We start from the raw sequence: 19,589 nt of genomic DNA, 5'->3' as shown, positions 1-19,589 counted from the left end.
GTGCCAACACAGTCTCAAGTGTCCACCTGCTATAAGTAGCTCACTCTTCATCTGCATCTCTCTCCTACCCATTGTCCACTCCCTTCCATGTCTGATGAGTTGTCTTTGGGAATGGTTCCTGTCCTGGGCCAACAGAAGGTTTGGGGACCGTGACCACCGGGATTCCTCTAGTCTCAGTCAGACCATTAAGTCTGGTCTTTTTATGTGAATTTGGGGTCTGCATCCCACTGATCTCCTGCTCCCTCAGGGGTTCTCCATTGTGCTCCCTGTCAGGGCAGTCATCGGTTGTAGCCGGGCACCACCTAGTTCTTCTGGTCTCAGGATGATGTAAGTCTCTGGTTCCTGTGGCCCTTTCTGTCACTTGGGCTCATAGTTATCGTGTGACCTTGGTGTTCTTCATTCTCCTTTGATCCAGGTGGGTTGAGACCAATTGATGCATCTTAGATGGCCGCTTGTTAGCATTTAAGACCCCAAATGCCACATTTCAAAGTGGGATGCAGAACGTTTTCATAATAGAATTATTTTGCCAATTGACTTAGAAGTCCCCTTAAGCCATAGTCCCCAAACCCCCACCCTTGCTCCGCTGACCTTTGAAGCATTCAGTTTATCCCAGAAACTTCTTTGCTTTTTGGTCCAGTCCAATTGAGCTGACCTTCTGTGTATTGAGTATTATCCTTCCCTTCACCTAAAGTAGTTCTTACCTACTAACTAATCAGTAAATAACCCTCTCCCACCCTTCTTCCCTCCCCCTCTCATAATCACAAAAGTATGTGTTCTTCTCAGTTTATACTATTTCTCAAGATCTTATAATAGTGGTCTTGTACAATATTTGTCCTTTTGCCTCTGACTAATTTCGCTCAGCATAATGCCTTCCAGGTTCCTCCATGTTATGAAATGTTTCACAGATTCGTCACTGTTCTTTATCGATGCGTAGTATTCCATTGTGTGAATATACCACAATTTATTTACCCATTCATCCGTTGATGGACACCTTGGTTGCTTCCAGCTTTTTGCTATTGTAAACAGAGCTGCAATAAACATGGGTGTGCATGTATCTGTTTGTGTGAAGGCTCTTATTTCTCTAGGGTATATTCCGAGGAGTGGGATTTCTGGGTTGTATGGTAGTTCTATTTCTAACTTTTTAAGAAAACACCAGATAGATTTCCAAAGTGGTTGTACCATTTTACATTCCCACCAGCAGTGTATAAGAGTTCCCATCTCTCCGCAGCCTCTCCAACATTTATTATTTTGTGTTTTTTGGATTAATGCCAGCCTTGTTGGAGTGAGATGGAATCTCATCGTAGTTTTAATTTGCATTTCTCTAATGGCTAATGATCGAGAGCATTTTCTCACGTATCTGTTAGCTGCCTGAATATCTTCTTTAGTGAAGTGCGTGTTCTTATCCTTTGCCCACTTCTTGATTGGGTTTGTCTTTTTGTCATTGAGTTTTGACAGAGTCATATAGGTTTTAGAGATCAGGCGCTGGTCGGAGATGTCATAGCTGAAAATTCTTTCCCAGTCTGTAGGTGGTCTTTTTACTCTTTTGGTGAAGTCTTTAGATGAGCGTAGGTGTTTGATTTTTAGGAGCGCCCAGTTATCTGGTTTCTCTTCATCATTTTTGGTAATGTTTTGTATTCTATTTATGCCTTGTATTAGGGCTCCTAATGTTGTCCCTATTTTTTCTTCCATGATCTTTATCGTTTTAGTCTTTATGTTTAGGTCTTTGATCCACTTGGAGTTAGTTTTTGTGCATGGTGTGAGGTATGGGTCCTGTTTCATTTTTTTGCAAATGGATATCCAGTTATGCCAGCACCATTTGTTAAAAAGACTATCTTTTCCCCAATTAACTGACACTGGGCCTTTGTCAAATATCTACGTTGTACTTTTTTAAGTAAATTTATTTATGCAGACAGGCACAAAATAACAAATTATTTGTTTTACAGACATTTGTATGTAAATTGATTGGTTAACAACCAGAGATATGTTACAGAAAAATAATATGTTGAGAAAATTGAGTATATGATTAGGGGAATAAGGATAATAAGTTAAACTTTCTCCTAGTGTCCATGTTTTGGTGAAGTTTCCCTTTAGAATCATCCACCTCTGTCTCTGTACCTGTCTCCAGCCTCTTTGCTCCTTTCCCTCTGTTTACCCGCTGCCCTCTTGGTGGCCTGTACAGTGGTGTTCAGCCAACCCTGCCTTACCCCGAGAGTCTTGAGCTCTGTTACTTGCCTCTTTCTCCACTCATCCGAACCTGAACTTCACTTCTCCTGGTGAGACTGATTGCACATGCTTTTGAAGTAAAGTAGTTACTATAGTAACACAGGGTCATTCGCAGTAATGACAGAGGCTTATTCTTCCCAGAGTGTTTTCTGTGGCTCTTTGCTTTCTTGGAAAGACCACGTGGTCCTAGTATTATAAAAGCTGGCTCTTGTTATTTGAATGCTTATTGTATGTCTGAAGCATGCTGGTCAAGCCTATGGAATAAAGCTGTAAGTCTTACATAAAGAATGAAATTTTTTAATCACTTTCAGCCCTAGTCACCTGGAAAAAGAAGATATGTCTTTGAAACTACACAGAGGTGGTAGGATATTTTTTTTGCTTTTAGTGGCTAGGTTAGTTCCCTTGTGGAATTGACTGTGAACATAGATGAGGAACTGAGGAACCCAGGGGCCTAAGAAGTGATGCCAACCCTTTGGAGTACCTCACGTAGGAAACGTAACGGGCCAAGACTTGGAGAACACTAAGGGAAAGAAAAAAGTAAGGTGAAAATTCAGGATGGAAATTAGGATGGTCAAGAAGAGGACCTGGCTGCTCCTCCTACCTGGTATCCTCTTTCCCATGCTAAAACTCTCGAAAATTCTGTATGGTGCTATGAAAAGAGAACTGTGTCTCTTACGTGTGTTTATTACCCCAAATAAACCAATAGGACATTAAATGATATAAAAAGTGAAGTGTGAATTCTCATCCTGTGTGGATGGAGAGAATTATTTTGGGCCTGAGAAGCCATTGCTTCCTAAATTCTGCTCCATGGAATAATTCCCGTAAGTAGTTCCTGCTCTTTACAACTTCTTTTCAGTTTTCCTTTTTAATTAATTATGGTCTAGTTTTTAAACATTTTTGCACAGTTTCTTCTCTCCAGTTCCTCAAATTCTACTGAGGTCAGGGATGAAATACTTGAGGGTTCCATGACTCAAAAGCCCTGGGGAAGGCCAAGGCAGGATTGTGGCAGAGTTACCTGAATCTAGTTAGAGGCTCTTTGTTAATTACGATCTGCCTGGTTTTAATTTACTTAACATGAGATGTTGTTGATTCAGCCCCCAAATCATGGCAACCCTGCGCACAACAGAACAAACCACTGCCTGGCCTGGTGCTGTTCCTATGATTGGTTGGTTGCAGATCAAACCATCGTCATCCATGGAATTTTCATTGGCTGATTTTTGGAAATAAGACTTCCAGCCCTTTCCTCCTAGTCTGTCTTCATCTGGAAGATCTGCTGAAACCTGCTCAACATCATAGCAACATACAAGCCTCCACTGACAAATGGGTGGTGGCTGCACATGAGTTGTATTGTCTGGGAATCGAATCTGGCTCTCCCCTCATGCACGGCGAGAATTCTGCCACTAAGCCACCAATGCCTTTTTAACATGAGATACATCTATATAATAGTAGACTTTCTCCTTCAAAGCTACAGGATATTCTGTGAAGACTTTGGCAGTGATAACTAGAAACTGCAGGTAAAGGATTTTGCAAGGTCAGCATCTGAAAGTCTAACTCCCAAACATCTGAGGACTGGGTGCTGCAGAAAGTTAAAACGAAGGCAGACAGAGGCAGTGGGAGGAAAGTACCTCAAAGTTGAGGAAGCCGAAATCATTCCTAGCTTAGTATATTCACCCCCCACATATACCCAGTCTTATTTAAAAAATTATATTTGAGTCATGGTCTGTATTACTCGGTTTGGATTCAACTTAAACTAGTTTATTTTCAAGCATGCTTCTAACTTGGCAGGGCTCTGGGAAAAATCCCATAACTGAGCCATCTGGGTTGGATAAAAGAGGGAGTTTTTCTATTTGATTTCTCACATTTTGTTCTCCTTTGCTTTTAATGGGGAAAAAATCATTCTGAAGTAACCAAATTATTGCATAAAGTTAATGAAACGGAGAAATGTTCTCAACTCCATACTGTTTCTAAAGAACTCTATATTAGGTCTTTCTGTTGTCTCTGAAATGTGGCGTAGAATGAATGCTTGGGCAAATTGACTTGAGTGAATAATGAATAATGGTCAGAAAATAAAGTTCTCTTTGGGTGGTCTGAAATTCAGCAGTGTTTATTTCTCTTCAGACTCAGCAAAGATTTTTTTTTTTTTTTTTCAGTGAAGCATGTTTTAGTATTTTATGCTCAGGCTTTACTTAGTGTGGTTACAATTTAAATCATTAGACACATGTAATTTTTCACTTTAACTGAAAGACCAATTTTGTGATTCTAAGAATCTAAAATTAAGATAAATTGAAAAGTTGTTTAATCTCTGATAATTTTGAAAACAACTTTGACAAAATAGGCTATTTTGTATGTCATAAGCTGCTGTTTGCAATTCAGAGTTAATTGTTTGAATCTTATATCAATTCAGACATTATAACTTAAGAAATAGTTCATAGACGCCTTCCCCTGAGCTTGCTTTACCAAACATAGTGTGTGCTCAGTGCTGGGAATATGATGATGAATAAGACAGTTTTGGTCTGTACTGGTTGTAACAGAAAAACAGGGGAGGCAGGTTTTGAAGAAACAATTACACAGATATGCTACAAAGGAAGACTCTGTAATACTTAGATATTATATATTACCTTCAAGGGGGTGAGCATAGTTGAGTAGGCTTTCCTTAGGAAGCAAAGAGATTTCACTCATACAAGGCAGTGATAATATATAATATGTGATAAAATAGTAGTAGAATCAAACATTGTGCTGGCAATCACCCATTCTTATCCTTTTATATATCTTCTTTTATAAGTCCTTTCCATAAAAGCTTCTTGGGGATAGGAACTGCTTGACATCAGTGTTTATGTATTTCATGTCAAAGGCTTTGTTCATAATAGGCCTTAAGTAATACTTATTGAACTGATACAACACATTCATTTCTCTTCTTATCGTGTAAGTATAAGTTAGTACAGTTCTATTATTTAACATATATTACTGTTGATTTCATTGCTGTTATCATATCACACTGGCCATAGCGAGAATAGTTATATAAAGATATGATTTCAGACAAGTACTTTTTCATTAATAGGCGGTTGTAACTGCAATTCCAGACTTAGGCCTCGACAGCAACATGCCCGCCACCAGAACACGACAATATTCTGTACACTTGGAGACTTTGCAGTGCTCTCAGTTTCTGTGGTAGAAATCATAAGGATCATTTTACAGTTGTTACTCACTTTTTGTTCATTTGTCCTGGGATCTAAATCAATTTTATAAAAGTTTTATCTAAGAATGTAAATTGTAAAAACTTCTTTTGTTGAAAATTGTTAAAAGATCGTGAAATGAGTTTTACTTTTCCTTCTGCATCAGGGGTTGGTGAACGTATCTGTATTAAATGGAGCGTGGTCTTTGGATAGTAAATCTAGTCTGTGGGCAGGTCCATTTTAAAATATCCTCTAATTCCGTTGGGAGAGTAAAACTAAAAACACCATCACATGACAGTCTGGGTTTCTGAAATGCTAAGGCTTTATAAAAGCCTTATGGATTTTGAGCAATAATAAAGCAAGCGCTGGCTTGATAATTTGATCTGTGCACTCTACAAACCAGAATGTAATTTTAGGTACCATGATTTTGTGTCACAGATGACTCCATGATCTTCGGGGGAACTTACCTAATTATAAGAGTATATCCTCTTAGAAAATAAATTCATTTTGATATTTAACTGATTTTAAGATGCCATTTGAAAAATCTTTCATTTATAAATATTTTATCTTAAACTATTTCTCATATTTCTATAGTCCCAAAAAATGTCATGGGTAAAGTACTTCATAATTGAAAAATGATTGCTGTTTCGTTGTGACCACTTTCAAGAGACGTTCATTGCAAAATAGGGAAAATGATAATATCTTGCACATACATTAGCCCAGTTTATTAGTTTATTCAATAAATCTTTCTGAGTACCTACCTATTTCGTGTCAGGCATGAGATATATTTTTGGGAAAGAAAATATTCAAGGCCAAGTAAGCAAAACAGGCCACTGGGCCACTAAAATATTTTTCATGTAGTCTTCCCATTGACTTCTATGTACTTTATTATTTGTCTATCTCCTTGGCCTTTCACTCAGAATCTATTTGCTTTAAAATTGGTATATATTTCTAATGAGATTATTTATCTAATATCTTGGATTATTGAAAAGAAGATGGGATTGCTGCTGAAGTCATATACACGGACAATGCAGATGATAACAAGGCCACACAACTAGAAGCTGCACTTGCTGTGAGATCACAATAATATTTAAAATAGTATTTCTCTAAGGGTGCATGGAAAAATTAAGAAACACATAGTGGTGCTGGACACACAGCATGATGAATGTAATTAATTTCACTGAGCTCTACATGTAAAAAATATTAAAATGGCAAATGTTTGTTATATGTACATACATAAATATATATATTTACTTACCATAATTAAAAAAAAAAAAAGTAATTCTCTGGCTCTGCCCCAGTCTGCTATATGAGAACTTCAACACTTCTTACCTACCAACTTCTTCCCAAATACTTCTGAAAGTTCCCTGAGAATATCTCAAACAGACTTTCTTAAAATGATTAGAGCTCTCTCCTCCATTTCCTGATTATCGTAGTAATAGTACCCATCACTGCCAACCAGGGCCATAGCTGTACCACAGATAGCAACACCTGCCCAAGCCTAGAACCAGTGCCGTTGTGGCCTTGCACTCTTGATCTCCCACAGAAATTTTAGTGTATGAGAGCAGGAAAGACGAATCACTAGAAAAGGACATTATGCTTGTTAAAGTAGAGGGTCAGCAAAAATAAGGGAACCCTCAATGATGACTGACATAATAGCTTCAACAATGGACTCAGACATACCAACAATCATGATGATCGTTGGCACAGGACCAAGCAATGTTTCTTTTTGTTTTACAAAAGGTCATCATGAGTTGAAACCAATTCGACAGCAACTAACAACAAAATAACAAGCTGCTGTAATAAGAATATACAGCAATGATGCAATGGCTGAAGGAATACAGAAATTTATTTCTCTCTCATCTAACAGTCCAGGCTAGGTGTCCATTTTGGCAAGGAGTTCTCATGCAGCCATTTAAGGACTGAGGCTCTTCTCATGTTCAACATGTAGCGTGCAAGGTTGCCCTTTCCCTGCCATGCCAGCTCTAGCAGGAAGGAGGGAAGAGTGTGTGGAGGAGACACACCTACTTCTCAAAGGCTTTCTCAGTTCATCTTCTATTGGCGAGAACTAGACACGTGGCCCCACCTACCTCCAAAGTGGGGCTGAGAAGTACTGGCCCTGCCTGGGCAACCACTTCCCAGCCACAACTCTGTATTATGGCTTCTGATGGACAGGAAGTTGTCACCTCCACACCTCTCTTGTTTCATTGTCCCAAACCTTTCATCGAAACCACCTGCTCTAACACCCAGATCAGCTGAGTGCATCATTGGTCATATATTCTGTTCCATCTCTTTCCTAGGCAGCTCCCTTTCCCATTCTTAAAAACAGCTTTTCTAAGTCTTTACTGATTTTCTCAAATCCACTCGCCTTCCTACCTATCCTCAGCTTTAACGATGACCAGCCCCCCACTGCAGAATAAAAATAGAGGTTCTCAACTGTAAACCGCCTCAACTCTCTTCCCAACACAGCCACTGTTCCTTTCTTTCTATCTCAGAGGAAGATGCACCTGCTTCTTTCGCGAGCCCATGCTTCTTTCCATCAATGTTCCTCACCTTATTCTTGTCTGTGACATCCAGGATCTTGTTCGTTAAATATCCCTGCTTTCTCATAACTCGAATCTCATTATCTGCCTGCTAAAATTCACCAGCAATTCACCAACATATATTTATTGAGCACTTCTGTGCCAGGCACGGGGCATTCAACAGTGAATAAAAGAAAAGCCTTTGTCCTCTTAGAGTTTACGTTTGAATAAGGGAAGGCAGAAAATTAAATATTTGTTAGATGTGTGCTATGACATGTGCTGAAGAGAAAAGTAAAGCAGGATAAAGGAGTGAGGACGATATTGAAAGGCCTCTCTGATGGGTAACATCAGAGCAGAGACCTAAAGCAAACGAGAAAGCTGTCCACATGGATAACTGGGAGACGAGCATTTCAGGCAGTGAAACAGCATGTGCAGAAGCCCTGAGGTGGGAACATACTAGCACATACAAGGAACAGTCAAAGGGCTGGTGTAGCTGAGGCAGAACGAGGGAAGGAGGCGTACTAGCAGGTAAGAATTTTGATGGGAAGCCATCAGAGGAGTTTTGAGCGGAGGCATGACATGATTTGACTTATGTTTTAGAGAGGTCATTCTGACTGCTGTATGGGAAATAGGCTAAAAAAAACAGAATGATCAGTTAGGATACTATTGGCATAATCCAGGCAAGAGATGATGGTCATCTGGACTAGAGAGGTATCTGTGGAAGTGGTGAGAAATGGCTCCCATACTGGGTATGTTTCAAAGAGACAGGATGGGTGGATGTCAGCCAAGCAGACGAGGGGAGTATGCTAGTATTTTCCATTTGCCCCTCCAGTGCCCATCTCCACACCTCTCCACCTTGTTCCGTGGCCCAGGAAGCTGATTCTTATAGACACAGTCATCTCTGACTTGCCTTTGAGTTTGGCCAGTGAGAGGGTCCTGCAGAAGATCAGAAGGCAGGAGGAGCATACCAGTCAGAGTATTTGTTCACTCTTATCCCTCCCTGCCCTTCCCCCTTCTCACCTAAGGGTAATATCAGTTCCTGCTTTTGCTAGCTCGGGGTGCACCACTATATCCCTTATTAATTTCCCTGAACCTCACCCACAACTTTATAAATAGTTCCTTCATTAAGCTTTCCTGAAATTGTTGGGATCTTGGCTCATATTGGGAGGTAAGGCATCCGGTGCTGTAAAGGCAGCAGAACTTTTTCTCCTTGGTAAAATCTTTGAAGACAGAAGCTGTCACCTTCATGTTTCTGTTCCTGTGGCCATGAAGTAGGTAGGAATTTGCTACCGTTGTATTGATGAGCGTTATTTGTAATGTTGACACCTGAGTCGTCAAGATTTGACTAAATTATGTTTGTTATGAAAGATTGATCAAAAGCAGAGGTGTGTGTGTATATCCTTTTTAGTGCTTGTAGATAGAAACTTCACTTTGTTGGATAATTCAATTGCCTTAAAGTCAAAAAGACAGCAGTTTATTGATCTTACTAATTGTTTTTCAATTGGAAAGAAATACGTATTTGTTCCCACTTTCCCGAGAACATAAATTTGTACCAATAAAGATGGTGCTAGTAACCCTTTTTCTAGTAAATTAAAAGGTGATTGTGATGTATCAAAGTCATCTGTTAAATTACTGAGTCATTTGCATAACACATTTTAATAGAAATTATTTCTATTATATTTGGTTATGTACATCCGTAAGGTTAGTAATTTGATTATTTTCCACCAGTTTTTTGGTATTAATAATGCATTTTGTTTTTGGTGTTTTCTGTTGATCTCAAGATTTTTTTTTTTTCCTCTTCACGTATGCTTACTTATAGGTTTAATCTTTTGTGACTTGCTTTTTTTTTTTTTTTTGGACGTTTACTTCTTTCTGTTATTTCCTTTGGGCAAAACCTTAAACAGTAGACTGAGTGGACTTGAGGTGTAGTTTTAATAAAGCTTCACTGAGTAATCATTTGGTAGAAAATCCTAACCAAATCCATTAATGGGAAAAAAGAAAGCAATGTGTTATCAAGGTTAACTTTCTTTGTGGTTGTTCCCATGAATAACACATACACATTGAATTTATTTAATTATTGCTTCCATTCAACTATATTCGAAGGTCCATGTTTCTGATAAATAGATGGAAAAATCCATAAGTTTCAGAGAGCAGATTGTTAGAGAGTTTATTCATCAAAGAAAGATTTAGACCATGAGGTTTTGCTTATATAAAATTGTAGTCAATACCCCAGGAGAATATTGAGGAATACCTTATTGATTTGACAGTTTGTTGTTGTCATTGTTTTAACTAAAAAGGCATAGGGCCTTCTTCTTTTCCTTTTTTTTTTTAATTTTTGACATCATTAAATATGTATCTAGTATATGAAAAAATGCAAATATATAGTATGTATGTATGTAAATATAATTATTCGGACTGGCAAATAATGTTAGTTCATGAATATTTTTATTATTTCCAGGTTCGATGGATGATGTATTGGATTGTTTTTGCTCTCTATACTGTGATTGAAACAGTGGCAGATCAAACAGTTGCTTGGTAAGTTCGAATACCAAGCAAGAGGCAGTCTACAGACTACTTATCAGGTCCTCCTCTTGCTGTTAACTAAGTGAACTTGATCAAGTTACCTATTTGTCCAGTGTCTCCTTTTCTTCACCTGGTTTCCCTATAAGAACATTACTTTTCTTACACCCCACCTCAAACAGAGGTAGCCCATTCCTCTGCCCATGTGGCAATCTCTCTTCTCACCTCCCACATACCTTCCCTGGTATTTTAGGGTTGAGAAACTTGGTTGTTGTTTTCCTTTTTCCATACTGATGATTTCAGACTATTTATCTTTCCCTAAACAATTCCTCTTTTGAAGCCCATACCATCTGGCTTTACCACTGCCTCCCCTTCCTTAAAGCTCTCATCTGCAAACACTGAAACTGGACAACATCACCATCCATGTGGACAGCCCCCTCAACACCAGTTCATGGCTGTTGTATTCCAACAAAACCTGTGCTGTCTGTCAGTGGTGCAGTTCCATGTAATCCTAGCCATCACGTGGAGGGAGAAGTCCTACCTTCAAAATCTTCAGACTTCTGACTGGTCATAACCTGGTATTCTAACAATGCCCTTAGCTCCTTTTTCCCCATAGTATACCTCACTGAGACCTTTCATCCCTTGATTATGGCATTATCCCCTAGTCTGTTGCCTCCACTTAGTTTTACCTTTTTTCCTACCCAGCCTGGTCCTGTATATTCATCTACTTCATTTACCGCCTTGCCAGTATCTTTAACCGCTCTTGTTGCACAAACCTAAATTAGTCCAGCAATCACTTGTCTTTACTTCTTTAACTGAGCTGCTAACTGTAGCCAAAAAAAACCCAGCTTCTCACATAGGTGTCAGTTCAAACCTCAGCATTCCCTTTACTTGCTTTGGTCAGCTACTACTTCCATTCCTTCCTCTGTCTGTTTCAAACCTTTACTGTTCTCCTTAAGCTGTCTTTCCCACTTGGCTATTCTCATTCATAGCACATTAGGTCACATTGGATTTACTAGAAAAAAATTATCAGACCTGAATGTTCTTAACAGCCTGCCCTTATTTATGAGCTGCTCTGTGTCTGCATCCATCCTTCTGATTTGAAATAGGTTTTCCTTCTCCTATTTCACAGATCATTCTTTCACCTGTTATGTTTTGGGTGTGGGGGTTTTGGTGAGGTTCCCCCCCCCCATTTGTTCACTTGTTTTATGTTTTGTTTATTTTTTATTGTAGTAAATACATATGTGATAAGTTACTCAAATTATTTCCCATATCTAAATTATTCACATGTACAATGTAGTGACATTAGTTATGTTTATCATGTTATTCAATCATTACCGTTATCTATTTCCAAATTTTCCTGTCACCCTTAATAGAAGTTTAATATCCCCTAAGCAATGAGTCCCCCCTTTTCTCTCCCTCCAGCTTGCCCCTGATAACCAGTAATAAATTTTGGTCTATACACACCTGCCTGTCCTAGATATTTTATATAAGTGAGATCATACAGTATTTGCCCCTTTTATGACTAACTTATTTCGTTCAGCATAATGTCTTCAGGTTTCATCCATGTTACAGCATGTGTCAGGATTTCATTTATCTTTATGGCTGGTTAATATTTCATTATATGTATATACCACATTTTATTTATTTGCTTGTATTTTAGAGGCAGAGCAGAGATTCTAAACCATGTTAGGTCTCTTAAGCTTCAAAGCTCATTTTTTAAAAACTTGGTTTTTTTCTGAGTGCAGATGTAGCGTATCTACATTATTTTAAATGTGAACGATGGTGAAAAGATTTAACATGAAGAACGAAAGTTCAGAAACCCTTTTGTAATTGCACTGTGGCAGAGGCTCTTTGTTGACTGCACAATAGTCATTTCTCACCCCCCTTACCCGACTGCGTTGCCAGAAGCGCCCAGATTTGTTCAGTTATCATAGGTCTTAGTGCATCATGGACCAGAAGATAGTGGTCCCCTCATTAGATTTTACTTTGGCAACAAACAACCCCAAAAGCACAGTTGAGTTGGAAAAACAAACATTTATTTCTTGCCCAAGTTACATGGGGACAAATGGTTGACTGCAGCTTTGCTGGGCTCAGCTCAGTTTTAAGTGTCTTCTTGCTTTGTGACCAAGGCTGAAGAAGCAGCTACTCTCATGACAGAAGGCAAAAGCCGTAGGCAAGAAATCGGTGTGGGGGTGGAGGCAAGTAGAAGGAGGTGAGGGAGCCAAACCACACGAGGGCATTTAAAGCTTCTGCTTACATGTGATACATGTCAGACTCACATTCTCTTCACCAAAGCACGTCACACTGCTAAACCCACAGCCACTGGATGGAGGAGCATACTCAGCCTCTGGGGAAGGCACTGCACAGTCTTACGGAAAAGTGTGGGTATATAATCCTAATTCCCAATCTACCACAGTAGTGATTCCTTCCCCTTCCAAGTGATTGATTTCAGCTACAAAGTGCTGCAATTCTGGCCAAATAAGATTAGAGGGGAAGTTTCCTGGGGTTTCTGAGAAAGGTAAGAAGGAGATATGTCTATGGGTTAAATTCTGTGTGCTTGGAACATATAAAGTTGTGTCGTGACTCTTTGAGGGATATCATGTATATCACGTCACATATGTCAACGGGATAGATATGTACCTTACTGCCCTGCTTAAATGGTCTTCATGCCCTCTCTTACTGCTGCAGTCAGTTTGGCATCTTGCTTGTGCTCACTTAAAAGGAAGAATCACATACTAGACTGTGTGACTCTCTGAGGGGATCAGATCACTGATCTATAGTTTGAGACATTTCTGAGATTAATTCATCAGTTCAAAAGTGGTTATTTCCCTAATCACTAATATTTACACATGAAAACTTAACACAGTTACTGAACTTTTGAAAAAGTTTTGCCTGTGTGTGTGTGATTTTTTTACTCTTTGTAGTTTATATTCACTGGCAGTTGTTTTCAACCTTTTTTCTTGTTAGGTTCCCCCTGTACTATGAGCTTAAGATTGCTTTTGTCATATGGCTGCTCTCTCCTTATACCAAAGGAGCAAGTTTAATATACAGAAAATTTCTTCATCCACTTCTTTCTTCAAAGGAAAGGGTAAGATACATAAATGATTTTCACAAATCTTTTGTTAAAAATGTATGTTGTCATGTGCTTTACACTATAAAATCAGTGAAATTATAATATTATGGAGGGAAAGTCCTCATTTTTGCTTCTCAGCATTATTTTTAAAGAAAATTAACATTTACGGGGCTTTTTTCTCCCAGGAGATTGATGATTACATTGTACAAGCAAAGGAACGAGGCTATGAGACTATGGTAAACTTTGGACGACAAGGTTTAAACTTAGCAGCTACTGCTGCTGTTACCGCAGCAGTGAAGGTAATTTTTCATTTATATTTTTTTAATCCAGTGTCCTGTTAAGTCAACAGATAAAGGGGGGTAGCTTTTTATTTCAAATTATTGTCAAATTTTGACACGATTTTGCTTTGTGCTTATTTTTGTAATACTGGAAAGAACAAGTAGATAATTTGAAAGACATTTTAACATTGTGTTTTCTATAACTACTCAGTATTTTACAACTATCTTTTAATTGATCACAAAATGAGACCTAGCTAATAAATCGAACATACCTGAAAATGTCGTTCTGTCATGATTTTCCCACTTTATAGCCTTAAAGTAGTTTGAATACGTTACCTTTAGTAAAGATGATCATTCTTTCTTTCTGTCTTTGATGTTCCCTCTCTCTGTATCTCTCTCGATGGCAATATCTTGGTAGGATTTCTGGCTTACTTCTGCACCTCTACTTCAATCAATTTGAGGTAACTGATTATTCAAAATAAGGCATGAAAAAATTCTGTTCTTAAAAACTTGAGATCTTACTCAGCCAATTACTAATGTCATTTGTTGTGTTTTGCTAGCCAAGTTATCAAATGAATGCTTTCTGTGAAAACTTGCATTATGGCTTTTGGATTACTTTTGCATGTAGTAATTAGTGTGATTTAAATACCATAGCATAGTGGATTTTGGTGTGTAGTATATGGAAAGAAAACAGACATCAGATCCAGAATGTACCGAGTGTGACTTTCTGAGTAACTACAGGCAATTACTTACATTCTGTTCATTAGTTACTTCATTTTTGTGGCTAATATACCTATCTGTGATAGCATATATATAAGCACAGTACTTGCTCGCTTTTAGTAGGAGCCCAATTCAAACGCTGGTGGTGTAGTGGTTAATTGCTACCACTGTTAACAAAACAGTCGGCAGTTCGAATCCACCAGGCGCTCCTCGGAAACCCTATGGGGCAGCTCTACTCTGTCCTGTAGGGTCACTATGAGTCGGAATCGACTCGATGGCAGTGGGTGGCTCTTGAGTTACATTGAGACTAATAATATTCCAGCTTTCAAGTTAGGCTTTTTTAACTTAGTTATCTTAAAACTAAACCAATAGTATGGAAATAATTATTCTAGTTAAGTGATGATTTTACATGACAGCAATAGTGAAGGGATGTAAAATTATGGAACTTTCACTTAGAGTATTTGGCTCAGTTATCACAATTAATAATGATCAAAAAGGTGAAATTCTCACATTATATACCTAGCAGTGTTACATTGAGGATTAAATGAGAATTTATTAACTATTCACACAAGATGAGTATATTATTGATTATTAATAGCATTTTAATTGTGGTAGAGTTTGCGTGTTGATTGGTTTTTATAAACTTTTTCTTTTATTTGATTAGATTTATAAACAGATACTAAAATGGCAAAATTTTCAGCTTCTTTAAAGACTGTTTTCCACTTTAGAAGCAGATCATTTGCTTGTTACTCCTTGCTTAATGAAAATGCATTCCTAACTTGCACATCTACTAAAAAGGACCATCTGGGAGATCCAACTTTCATAAACTAAGAATTCTAAAAAGAGAGAATAGATAGAATTACTGAAAAAATAATATGACGGTATTTCCCGCAACTGAAAGACATTCGCCTCCTGATTGAAAGGGCTCCTCAGAGTACACAGAACAATAAATGGAGTGGGAGTAGGGAGAGGAGACTGACTCTAAGCAAAGTTACTGCGATATTCCATAACAGCAGACATAAAGAGAGAATTCTTAAAACTTCCAGGGAGAAAAATATGTCACATGCAAACAAGCAAAATTCAAAATGGCATTAAAATTCTGAGTAGTGACAATGGAAGCCTGAAGACAGCAAAATAATCCCATCAAAATTCTGAGTGAAAATGATTTTTACCCAGAAGTTCTGTAACTCATCAAGCTCTCAGTCAGTCACAGAGTGTACCTCTTGTCCATCCTTTGTCAGGAGAGATGCCCTGCCAAAGCTAAAGAATAATCCCAGAAAAGAGAAACCCATGATATCTGGGAAACAGGGCAGGGAGGTAAAGGGAATTCCCAGAATGAGCTCTGTGCAGCAAATCCTGAGTACATCCAGCCAAAATTGGATGAGATGGATGAAGAGTGCCAAGAGAGATGTCTCTAGAAAGGATAGGGAGCTGAGAGTACCTGATGGGTTTAATCCTGTGCAAAGATGATGTTTAAACCAATCAGAGCCCATGCTGGGACCAATCAGAAGACCTCTGGCTGTAAACAGCTGGTACTGATGCAGCCGCCATCAGCCCTGAGCCTCATGAAAAATGTATTGGAGACAGTGGAAGAGGGCGAGGGTAAGACAACTAAGCAAATGAAAAATGTCAAAAGGCATAATCACTAACTCAAGAGAAAAACCAAAAGTTAGATAAGAAAGGAAATAAAGCGAACATGACTCAGCTCAGCAGTGAGTGGCATTGACATCATCATAATCAGAACATCACAGAACGCTGACTGTCGATTTAGCAACAACTCTGATTTCACTGTGTTGGGAGGATAGGGGAAGGAAAAAGGGAGAGGGGAGAGAGCTGAAATCCTCCTCCGCCCTAATAGGAAATAAGAAGGTTTAGAGTGGTTGCATCTTCAAGGGAATGGAGAGGAGAAGGGGCCCAAGAAAAATTAGCTTTATTGCAAGCTTTGAGCATTATTTAACTGCATGTATTTATTTACATCCCAAAGAAGATGCTTTCTGGATTTTTCACGTCCGAAAGCATCATCCATCATGATTCCATGGACAAAAACTGAAGATTCAATTTCAACTTGAAAAGCTGTTTAGAAAATGCAGTCATTTTGGAATATCATTTTAGAAAACATAGTATCTAATTTCTAATTTTAACATAGTTTTTAATCCTATTGTTCTGTGACTCGCGTTTCCATATAATATGACGTCTTATGGGATACTTATTTTATTTTGACGTGTTTACATCCAAACCCCCTATATGGAGAATTAGCAATCCTCACTATTTTATCTTATCCTCATTCTCTCCTTTGTTTTTATTTTATACTTGGCTGCCTTAAGTATTCAGCATCCTACATATCATTTATTCAACTTCTGTTTATCTAATGCCTAATACATGCTAGCTGTTGGGAATGCAGCCGTAAACAAGGTAAACATGGCCCCTACTATGTGGCTACAGCTAATGCCCATATTCACTAAACAAAAATTTTATCATCCCTTTAGTTGCTAAGAGCCAGCCCCTCACCTTCCATTATTAAAATAAATACTTTTGCATTAAAAAAAAAAAACTATAAAAGCAATTCTGTATGTATATTTCTCTGGCTTTCTTCGTTTCACCATGATTCGTTGTTTATTTTCATTTACATATTTAACACCATTAAAGTTACCTCCCCACCCTAAAGGCAGGAATCATAATTGAGTATAAAAGCCATCCAAGTTATCATTATAAAATAAACACATTTTCCATCATTGGAATTCATTTTGAAACTGCCCCCCACATTTGTCCTGTGGTAATACTTTCATTAACAAGATCACTGTAATTTTGCCGTTCTCATCATGAGGACAGGAATGTTGTGTTTAACCATCCTGGAGTCTGTCTTATTCATTAGAAATAGTCATTAAGTATGCTGAAAATAGCATCATGTTAACACTATTTGCCACAAGTTATACTGTACCTCTTTTAAAGTAGTTGAAATTAGTTTCATCTCTGGGGATGTCGAAGAAAGACATTGCTATGGAAGAATCACTGAACCAGACACTTCATACTGAAGAGTTAATTGAAACTGAAATAGGAAATAGGTCAAGTTTAAGGAGAAACTGCAAGAAAACCAATACTAAGACTTGACAATTATTTAAAATTTTTACAACATGTAGTTTGTTAAAAATAGCTTTCAGATTAAAAATTAATGGACTCATAGTGTGACCTTTAAAGAACAGTAATCCCTCGACGAGGTTTCCCCGATTGAACTACCTGAGCGTGTTCAAGATGAAAATAGGAATCTAATCAGAACATTTATTACACTGTAAAGCAGTTTTCTGAAAATGTTACTCAGTTCTGTGACCTCATTACCAGGCATCTGTTCACAAGGTCGGTGTACAAGTTTATTTTGGCTGAGCAAAGCATAAACATGTGAAGGACCTTCAAGGATTTTGCTGCGGATGTTCAACATTCCATAGCTTTTCCCATGAGAAGTGGAGGTGGCCTTCATACAGATGAGCAAAACTACTGCCGGGTAAAGGGCGGATGAAGAAAAGCACTACTGGTCTTATTAATCATCTCTTTGCATTTTCTCTGCCTGCCTTTTCTTAGCAGATATTGTTTTTAAAAAATCATTTATCACAGAAATTAGAGCCTTACAGGTAAAATTGCTGAAACCTAATTGACTTTAAATTATCACAGGATTAAGTCAAAAATTCTGATATCTTACTGTCAGTTTTAATGGCTCTCTGTGAAAGGGTAAGGGAATGTCCACCTGCTAAGGAACATTCCCTAAAATAGCATTTGTCCAAGGCAGTGGAGAAGAAAAGCCATACTATCTCCCCTGCGATCCAAGGAGGTGGAGTGGCATAATGAACGTTTGATTCTATAGCAGTCGGATTATCTGGATTTTTTAGCCCTGATTCAGCCATTAATTAACTGTGAGACTTTGGGCAAGTTATCTACCCTGAGCACTCTAAATATTAATTTTCTCACCTGTAAAATAAAGGCGTGAACTTGACCTTTGAAGCCCCTTGTATCGGTCAAAGAGTGATTCTCAACTGGGGGTAATTTTGTCACCCAAGGGACATTTGACAATGTCTGGAGACATTTTTGGTTATCACAACAGGGGTGGGGAGTGCTACCGGCATCTATTGGGTAGAGACCAGGGGTGCTACTTAACGTCCTGCAAATGAACAAGACAGCTTCCTCACAACAAAAAATTATCCAGCCCCCAATAGCAATAACGCTTAGGTTGAGAAACCCTGATTTCAAAGTATGATGAGTCAGAAAAAGACTAGAAGGATCTATGAATATATATAGGTAGTTTTGGTGGTGGGTTACAAATAATTTTTATTTTCCTATTAATACTTTGGAAACCCTGGTGGCATAGTGGTTAAGTGCTACGGCTGCTAACCAAAGGGTCGGCAGTTCGAATCCACCAGGCGTTCCTTGGAAACTCTATGGGGCAGTTCTACCCTGTCCTCTAGGGTCGCTATGAGTTGGAATCGACTGGACGGCACTGGGTTTTGTTATTAATACTTTATTACAAATGTTCCTCAATAAATATATGTTGCTCTAATAATCTTAAAAACACTAAAATATTCAACAAATGCAAGTAGAGATAGTTCCATTATGGGTTTGATCAGACTAATTGTTCAATGTCCACAGGGAAAAGAGATTTCCCTTAAAAACTAGTAACTAAACCTTATCCCAATTATAATGTAACATGTCAAGAATCAACAGGAAATATAAAGTAATGACTACTTGTTATTGAACACAATAAAAATTATTCTGTAAAGGAATATTTGCATACTTAAATGGTTCTAAAGCATTACTGGTTATATATTTTTAAATTCTTAATAAAAATGTGAAGAGAAAAGACTGAAGTCTTTATATGAAGATGCTGATGAGCACAATAAACTCCCCTTATTTCACATAAAATATGGTCATGTTAATGCAATATTTAACCAGGAAATGAAATATTTAAACAAAAGCAGAATTTGTAAAGTGTAAGGAAGTTAGAGTTGGTCATGCACACAAAGTCAGAGACTTCCTCCTCTTTACAGATGTCAGCCATTTAAGATACTTGAGTAGACACCCCGATGTCCTAGTG

At 38.1% G+C, this 19,589-nt stretch overlaps 1 protein-coding gene across 2 annotated transcripts in view; it reads left to right on the top strand.

The window, feature by feature from the left end:
- REEP3 (receptor accessory protein 3) overlaps positions 1 to 19,589 on the top strand; it is an 84,674-nt gene that overhangs the window by 51,077 nt on the left and 14,008 nt on the right. For both annotated transcript variants that reach the window (XM_049855069.1, XM_049855070.1), the window contains exons 3-5: positions 10,377 to 10,453; positions 13,409 to 13,529; positions 13,700 to 13,813. In XM_049855069.1, coding sequence (XP_049711026.1) covers positions 10,377 to 10,453; positions 13,409 to 13,529; positions 13,700 to 13,813 — 312 coding nt within the window. The remainder of the gene's footprint in view (positions 1 to 10,376; positions 10,454 to 13,408; positions 13,530 to 13,699; positions 13,814 to 19,589) is intronic.

The sequence above is a fragment of the Elephas maximus genome, chromosome 16 (assembly GCF_024166365.1).
Source record: "Elephas maximus indicus isolate mEleMax1 chromosome 16, mEleMax1 primary haplotype, whole genome shotgun sequence".
Taxonomy (NCBI): Eukaryota; Metazoa; Chordata; class Mammalia; order Proboscidea; family Elephantidae; genus Elephas; species Elephas maximus.
The sequence above is the reverse complement of the archived record's forward strand: the minus strand, read 5'-3'. Positions and strand labels throughout refer to the sequence as shown.